Source organism: Lactuca serriola, chromosome 9, assembly GCF_051521515.1.
Source record: "Lactuca serriola cultivar US96UC23 chromosome 9, Lser_US96UC23_V15, whole genome shotgun sequence".
Classification (NCBI taxonomy): domain Eukaryota; kingdom Viridiplantae; phylum Streptophyta; class Magnoliopsida; order Asterales; family Asteraceae; genus Lactuca; species Lactuca serriola.
In genome coordinates, this window is record NC_136416.1 from 176,090,819 (window position 1) to 176,099,915 (window position 9,097).

A 9,097-nucleotide genomic window follows, 5' to 3' on the forward strand; every position below is an offset into this window, starting at 1 on the left:
ATATTTCACATCATAGATCTATTGTTCTCGCCTTCATTTATAATGACCACTATGTAAAAGTTGATTTACAAGAATTACATCTAATGCCTACAGTTTTGTCACTTTGGTGTCACCGCATATCAGAACGTGCCGTTGGATGGGAAATATTGTATAATGCTCGACTTAATGAATATATTCCACCGAATGCACCACGTAATAATTGTAATATTCATGTAGTTAATGTCCCTGATAAATAATAAAATTAAAATACGACATTGTTTGACGAAACGATAGTAAATGAAAATGATAATTTTATTTATTATAGTTGTGAAAAAATATCATAATATATTTTTTATTGTTCGTTTAATTGTTTGTGATCGTTATTTTTTATTGTTCGAAACGTAAACAAACTCGAATTTAAACCGAAAAGTTTATAAAAAAACCATGTAATTTAAAAAAAATAACAAAAGAAAAGGTTAACCACCATGAATTATACCAACAAATATATAAAAATAAACACGTAAAAATAGTTTTTTTAGGGTAACAAATGAAAATTATTAATAAAAACAAAATTATATATAATACGACGTTAGCAAAAAGGGTCATTCATGCAAGTTTTGGAAACCACAGATACCATATTCGTAATAAAAATTTAACAAGGACTGGCTTTGTGACTTTTGACAAACCATAATGACCATTTTTGTAATTTTGATATATATATATATAAACTCTATTAAAATAAAGAACAAATAAAATTGTTATATAATAATAATTATAAATTGTTAAAAAAAAATAAAAAAGAAAAAGGAAGAATAAGTTAGTGTTTTTATTTGAAACAAGGAATAAAAGTGTAATATTCATAAATTGCAGGGATACAACCTATTAATTTTTAAATTAGGAAACAAAATTGAAAATAAAACCAAAGCACATGGACCATTTCCGTAATTTACTTTAAACAAATTCATTAAAATAGTTTTGAAATTCGTAACCCTTAATCTCTCATTCAATAAAGCCATCATTACATATTTAAAATTTTTTTAATTAAGTTTACCATTAATAGTATTCAATAAGTGGATTTGACTTTTTTTTCTAGTTGTATTTAAAATCCCCCGTTGATAGAGTGTTGACCAGTAGAGAATATTTGAGACATTCCACCACTTGATACATGTAAGTATCGTAGAGGAACGGTGTGAGATCGATCAACAAGTTTTGATTTGATTGGGCTTGATTGAGAGAAGAGTGGAGCGGGCAGAGGTTTCTTGTGCTGAAGAAGAATCTGCCATTGTTGGAGCTTGAGGAAGATGAATATGAACAGTAAATGCCAAATCGCCTTCTTTGCTTGAGAGAGTTGAAGAGTGATGAAGAATAAGATCACGGTAATCAAATCTCTTATATACGATTCTGTGGAGAGAGAAAAATCCGGAGCAATGATTCCACCTTTATGGGAAACAACGCCTAAAAAGGCGTGATTTGACAATAAGCAGCCCCAATAAAGTAGGAGATAACGCATGACTGGGTAACGGTTCAAATTCACGCTCCTTTCCATACTTATCATCTTTTTGCAAATTTACCCTCGATTGGACTTCCTGCTGACTCACCCCTTGTACCTTTAATGGAATTGATATCGCCATAATTAACCAAGGCATTATGTTGGCCCATCCCTTCGTTTGTAAATAACTGCATTACATCGTTAGGAACCGAAGCTATATATATGAATAGCTTGTGAATAACCGAACTAGACTTTTGGAAAACCAAGATTTTCGTGCAAGATAGTGTCAAAGATAAAGAAACAAATCAAACTATTTGTGGGATTTTGTGATGTCATATAAGACATAAAGTAGTGGATCCTGGGCACGAATATCTTCCTTCATAGTCAAGAAAGACTTCAAAGTGCTTGTGTGGATTCCCGTTGAATTACGATCAAATACTTGTTAAGAAGCATTAAAAAGCATCTTTTATTTATAAGGCTATTTAAGGGTGGCTTTCGCTTCAATTCATGTTTCAGTACTTGACATAAGACCGAAAGATAGAACGAAGTACTTGTGAGACCAATGTAGCATGTTAAACAAGTAGGTTTGTAACATATTCAGTGAATTGCTGACAAAAGTTAATTAGAAATCTCAACAAAAAAAACTGGATCCTATGGGAAGAAAAGTCGTGGTGAAAGACATTTTCATAAGGATCTCTCAAAAATAACAGGATATTTCAAGGTACTTCCACAAAAGTGGTTTCATTAATTCAAAGGTGAAAGCTAGAACAATTAATTGTTCATCGTCAATGCATTATAGGTATTGAATTTTGGGTTTCACTTAGCACGTAGTGACACGAAACTAAGATCATTAACACAAAAGTTGTGTAACCATAAACCTCAGTGGTTGCGCTGAGAGTCTCAAGGGTTACAATTATGAAACGAATAATTGATGGAGAATCAGATTGAGCTGGTTAAGGAATGAATGTACCTCTGCTATAAAATTGGACCAAGCAAAAAAACTCTTAACTCAATTTAGAGAAGAGTAAGGTAGCTCATGATTAAAGTGAATTTGACAGCCTAATTGGGAAAACAAGATGGGTATTTATCAAGTCATTAAGGCTTCACTCGAAATCTTTGGAGGCTTGGGTCAACATACAACAACATTCTTCCAGGGACACTTAGCTAATACAAAGATAAGGAATTATACTTGCACCTACTCCATCATTGAGAATGGTCCTTATTCATGGATAAGATTAAGACTAAAATAATTTGAAAACAAATTATGAAAATATTTTTGAATTATGGTTTGCATTTTCTGAAAAGAAATAAAAACAAAAATGAAAGATACTTTTCGATTTTATAAGATTTTCTGAAAAAGAATTAAAAACAAAAAGAAAAATATTTTTGGATTTTATGAAAATAAAAGAAAAAAACATAAAATAATTTACGAGAAAAAGTGTGTACATACTATACAACCGAAACCATCACTTGAAGATAAGAAGCGAACCGAGCTCAGTAAGACCGAACCCAAAATAGACCGAGCATTCAGTTCATTTCGGTTCCCAAAAGAACCGAAGCCGAAATGGACCGAGCGTTCGCTCCATTTCGTTTCCAAATTTATTGAGGCGAAAGTGATTTCGGTACAGACTCAGCTTCCATCATTCCTAAGCCTTGTAGGATTTTATTAAAACTTGTTTCAGGCAAGGCCTTACTAAAGATGTCAGCCAATTGATCAGTGGTTTTTACGAAATGAATTTCTACATTACCATCATCCACATGATCCTTGATAAAGTGATACCTCAGTGCTATGTGTTTCATCTTTGAGTGTTGCACTAGGTTATGACAAATCCTAATTGCACTCTTTGAGTCACAATATAGTGGGATTTTCTTCATATTCAGGCCATAGTCTCGAAGTTGACTTTGTATCCAAATGACCTGAGAAGTGCACGACGCTGCGACTATATATTCTGCTTCAACAGTGGAGAGAGAGACACAAGTTTGTTTCTTTGACTGCCAACTAACAAGTTTGCCATCCAGAAATTGGCATCCTCTAGTGGTACTCTTTCGGTCTAGTCCACATCCTCTAAGAACAGCATCTGAGAATGCATAGACAAAGAACCCTGACTTGGTTAGGTACCATAGACCGAGCGAAGAGGTTCCCTTCAGGTATCGAAAGATATTCTTCACAGATAGCAGGTGAGGTTCGCGTGGATTAGCTTGAAACCTAGCACAATAGAAAACAGAGAACATTATGTCTGGTCGACTTGTTGTTAGATACATTAGGGACCCTATCATCCGACGATAAAGGGTCATGTTAGCAGCCGGTTTGTCTAGAAAAGGTGTTAACTTTGTGCCAAACGCCATAGGAACCTTTACTTTCGAATCTCCCATCATTCCAAACTTGGCAATCAAGGTCTTCGTGTAAGCTTCTTGATTAATGAAAATTCCTTCGGGTCCCTGTCTAATATTCAAGCCAAGGAAAAAGTTAATAGGACCCATTGAGCTCATTTCAAATTTAGTTTCTGTAGGGTTTCAAAGCACTCCATGGATGATGGCAATGTGCCCCTTTGATGAATTCTAGGTTAAAAGCCCAAGACTTGTCTTTTCCCTATAAATAGTCATGTATTATTCAGAATTAGGGTTAAGAGTGAGGCAAAATGTAGCCGCCACGTGAGGTTTCTTATGTAGTGTTAGATTCTTTAGTCTATGCTTTAAGTGTAATTTATTCCTCTTGTTTGAATAAATCGAGTGATCATTCGACATAATCTTCATATTTGTGTTTGTTCTTATTTTCCGCATCTTGTTCATCAAATCTCAATTAGGGTTTTAATCCTAACAAGTGGTATCAGAGCAGGTCTTTGAAGATCTATTGATTTTTGAAGTATCGGTTCTTGATTTGGTGATTTTCTGCACATATATCGAAGATTATTGGTTTTTTGGCGGTATGGAATCAAAATTGTGTTCACTCATCTACTGTTCATCTGGTATTATTCAATCTGATTCGTTCTTTTGATCATATTTTTTCATATTGGATCTGTTTGCTCGCTTAATCCAAGAATCAATCGATTTTAGTTATTTGTTTTGACCTAATTGGATCCATGCTTATAATTTTTTTTTTGTCGCTCAAAATCTTGGCCATTCCACTGTTCATGATCCGCATATCCAATTTTATCTCAAGATCTGTATGCGTCACTTGCAATTGATTTCATTCATTCAGTATTCGATTCTAAATCTACAATTGATGATTTTTTGTTAATCGTCTGAGGTTAATGGTTTCAACGTGTGAACATCAATTCTCAAGAATCGATTTTTGTTTGTCTTAATCCAAGATCTTGTTTTTCATCAATTTTCTCGTTCCTGCTCTTATCGTCAATTTGATTTCATGATTATTAATTTGATTCATGTCGAACTTGGAAATTGCTGATGATCCTTGAGTGAAATCGATCTTTGGAGAATCGATTTTATGTTTGTTGAATGCAATTTTTGGAGTCATATGATGAATTGTGTTGAATCTCAATTTGAATAGTCAAACAGAAAAATCAAAAATTGGAATTATAGATTTGTGAACAGTGCTCTCATCTATGAGTGTAATCCGATATGAAGGTTGTATTGGAATGAATCGATTTGCTATGATAGTCGGATTCTCTGTTGTTTATCGTGATTCTGAGTTTGGTATTCACTGTGTTCGGAATTGATATGAAGTCAAGTTCGCAATCGCTAAACGGGTCTTGCGATTAGTGCTTAAAACAATTGGAACAAATGAAAATGGATTTACAATAGGAAGTGTGATGTTCAGAGTGAATGGAATCGGGATTGGAACTTATCAGAATGATTTGAGCAAACGTTCTTGGTGGTCAATGTAAAATTCAAAATTGGTTTGAAAAGTCCTTACCTGCGAACGTTCGGTGATTGATATTCCCGTATTCCCAACTCACAGATGGACCTTGTGCTCGGAACGAAAGTCTACACGGAGTTATGGTTCTTTTAATCGTCCGTCAAAATGAGAGTTGTTGGATTCGTGTTCTTCAAATACTAAAATGAGTTGTAACAGACGTTAAATCGGGAAAGATGACTCATGTTATATTTTTGGTCCCTGCAACTTCAGTGATTTGACACTTTTGGTCCCCGATGTTTACACAGCTTGGTGATTATGGACCATTTCCAAAAAAATGTTACAATTAAAGGAAGAAATTGATGCAGAATTACCATTCCAGCCCCTGTCTTTCAGCAAGTGACAGTTTCTGCCCAATATTTAGAAAACCTTACAAATTTGAGGGCCGGTGAACAGTTTTGAATTTTTTTAACGCACAATTTTTTTGAGAACAGCAAAATAATGATTCTATCAAGTCTTGGCAGTTTGGAAAGACATTTTTCGTGATAACGTCAAATTTTTCACGACTTTTTCGGGTCTTATACTTCATTGTGTATATCATTTTGTCGCAGGGGAGCTTAGTAAATTTTTTATCCATTCAAGATCATTCTCATGACCGTTTGAAGTCTTTATAATCATGTTTTTTATTATAAATTGGGGGAGAATTTGGTATGGTCATTCGAAATTGGATTTGTAACTTTTCAAATTTGAAGATTTTTGATAAAGCTTGTGGTAGAATTATGAAGGTAGCTTTTACAGCAGAAGTTCTTCATCGAGCTCTGCTAAAGCTTTTACAGAGAAGTATCCTTTACAGCGGAAGTTCTTTATCGAGCTCTGCTAAGGACTTGTTATATCTCCGACTTCTTGTATTTTCTCGATCAAGTGGCGTTACGAATCTTAAAGTTTGGGTTGTTACATGATATTTTTTGATGGATTATATCATTAGCTTATTTAAAGATCATTGTGACTTGGAGTGGGAGCTCTTCAAAGACAAGAAGTGATTTGGTTTCTTTGTTCTGAAATGGGTTTTTATGGCGGGTTTGGTTTTCATGAAGATTCTTTGGGATTACATTCGAAAATGAAGTTTAAAGACATTACTTCAGTGCTTGATTTATATATCCTAGAGCCCGTGTTTGAAGACTATTGAAGAATCAAGATTCGTGGATTGCTTCATATATTCCTCGTTGCAGATCTTTTTATTTGCTAGATGCTTGTTTTGGAAGTTAAAGCATTGTCATCCATTCCATACTTTGAGGGGGAGATTATAGGGTTTCAAAGCACTCCATGGATGATGGCAATGGGCCCCTTTGATGAATTCTAGGTTAAAAGCCCAAGACTTGTCTTTTCCCTATAAATAGTCATGTATTATTCACAATTAGGGTTAAGAGTGAGGCAAAATGTAGCCGCCACGTGAGGTTTCTTATGTAGTGTTAGATTCTTTAGTCTATGCTTTAAGTGTAATTTATTCCTCTTGTTTGAATAAATCGAGTGATCATTCGACATAATCTTCATATTTGTGTTTGTTCTTATTTTCCGCATCTTGTTCATCAAATCTCAATTAGGGTTTCATCCCAACAATTTCCATCAACTTCCTAAATTCAGCTGTTAAGCCAGGATTTTTGGGGTCGAGGATGATATCATCAATGTAAATTTGAACGATCATAAGGTGGTCACCTTCTCTCTTACGAAAGAAGGTTGGGTCAACCGAACCTTGTTTAAACTTTGACATTTTTAGAAATCTAGTTAGCGTTTCATACCATGCCCTTGGTGCTTGCTTGAGACCATAGACTGCCTTGTCCAGAATGTAGAAGTGATTTGGATACTTCTTGTTCACAAAACCCGATGGTTGCTCATCATACACCGTCTCTTTCAGTTCTCCATTTAAGAAGGCGCACTTGACATCCATTTGGTGTACTTCAAAGTTCTTGTGTGCAACATAGGCGAGAAAAATACGAACTGATTCTAGCCTTGCTACCAGAGCGAAGGACTCTTCGTAATCTATGCCTTCTTCTTGACAGTCACCTTTTACAACCAATCTTGCCTTTTTGTGAATCACATTTCCTTCCTTATCCATCTTGTTCCTGAAAACCCACTTTAGTCCAACCATAGAAGCATCCTTTGGTGTTGGAATCACTCTCCACACTTTGTTTTGCTCGAACTCATTAAGTTTGTCCTTCATTGCCTGTACCCAATCAGAATGATCGAGTGCAATGTTGATCGTCTTCGGTTCAACCTTGGAGATGAACGAATTAAACATGCAAAATTCCACTTTAGAGAATAGTGCAGTTTGTTTCGCTTTCAGTTGTGATCGAGTGATCCAGTTCAGCAGTCACTTCTTCTTCGAATTCTGACTGAGTTTCATCATTGTATGTATTTACATTCTCCCCCTTGAATGATGATACTTCCTCAGCTTCAGGCTCAGAATTCTCCTTCTGCACTTGACTTTCGGTTGGTATTGATGAAGAAGGACTCTCCCCCTGGAATGGTGAATCTTGGTTATTTGGAGAAGACGCCCCCTCCCCATGGACATAAGAACTTTCTTTTGGAGGTTCGCTTAAGTCAGTCTGTTCGGTTGTTGTTGGTTGTTCATCTGCCATATTCTTTGCAGCATCATCGATTATCTTCTTCAAGATATCTACCTTGTTGTCTGCAGTTTTGGATTCAGAGTGAATAGCCTTTTCTGGTTCATCAAACAACAACATGTATTGCTCAAATAGGTTTGAGATTGGTACCGAAGCTTGAGCAGATTTTGGAAATATTTCCTCCACAGAACCTTCGGTTGTCTTTAGTTTCTTGACGTAATTATCATCGAAGGTGACATAATAAGTCTCTTCAATTTTCTTTGAACGCTTTTTCAAGACCCTGTATGCTTTGGAGTTTCACGAATAACCCAGAAATATTCCCTCATCTGCTTTTACATCAAACTTGTTTCTGTGCTCTTTTGAATTGAAGATGAAGCATCTTGAACCGAACACATGAAAATCTTTTACATTAGGCTTTTGGTTGTTCAAGATCTCATAAGGAGTGATGGAGAAATGTTTGCTGAGATAACATCTGTTCTATGTGTAGCAAGCAACAGCAATGGCATCAGCCCAAAAATATAGAGGTAGAGAGGCGAAGCTAAGCATGGTTCGGGCAGCTTCACACAAATATCGGTTTTGCCTTTCAAAAATTCCATTCTGTTGTGGAGTATATGGATCCGAGAAGTTTTGAGTTGTCCCCTTCTCTGCAAGAAAGTCTTCAAAGTATTTGTTCTTGAACTCCAACCCGTTGTCGCTTCTGATGTTTTGAACTACCTTTCATAGTTGAACTTCTACCTGCTTGATAAAGAGTCTAAGCTTGGGAGTGGCCTCTGATTTCTACCTCAAAAAGAACACCCAGGTAAACCGAGAGATGTCATCCACTATTACAAGTATATACCTGTTACCACCAATGCTCTCGATTAAAGATGGACCACATAGATCAATGTGAAGTAATTCTAGTGGTTCAATAATTTTTGTATTGACTCGAGAAGGATGACTCTGTCGACTTTGTTTTCCTATTTCACATGCAACACACAAGTGTTCCTTATCGAACTTCAGAACCGGAAGACCTCGAACATGATCCCCAAGCACTAGCTTGTTAATGTTTTTGAAATTGAGATGAGAGAGTCTTCGGTGCCAAAGCCAGCTTTCTTATGAATGAGCCTTCGCTAGCAAGCAAACTGCTGGTTTCCCTCGTATTGGATTGAGATTCATAGGGTACATCTCTCCTTTTCGCTTCGATTTCAGCAAGAT

The 9,097-nt window shown here is 35.7% G+C and overlaps 1 protein-coding gene across 1 annotated transcript; it reads right to left on the reverse strand.

Moving 5' to 3' along the window:
- Window positions 1-2,807: 2,807 nt before the first annotated feature.
- On the reverse strand, window positions 2,808-8,298 carry LOC145076321 (uncharacterized). The gene is made up of 4 exons (XM_079022243.1): window positions 8,240-8,298; window positions 7,655-8,183; window positions 7,279-7,554; window positions 2,808-2,819 (listed from the first exon to the last, which is right to left on the reverse strand). The coding sequence occupies exons 1-4, from the start codon at window positions 8,296-8,298 to the stop codon at window positions 2,808-2,810; spliced, it is 876 nt and encodes a 291-aa protein (XP_078878369.1).
- Between the last annotated feature and the right edge of the window lie 799 nt (window positions 8,299-9,097).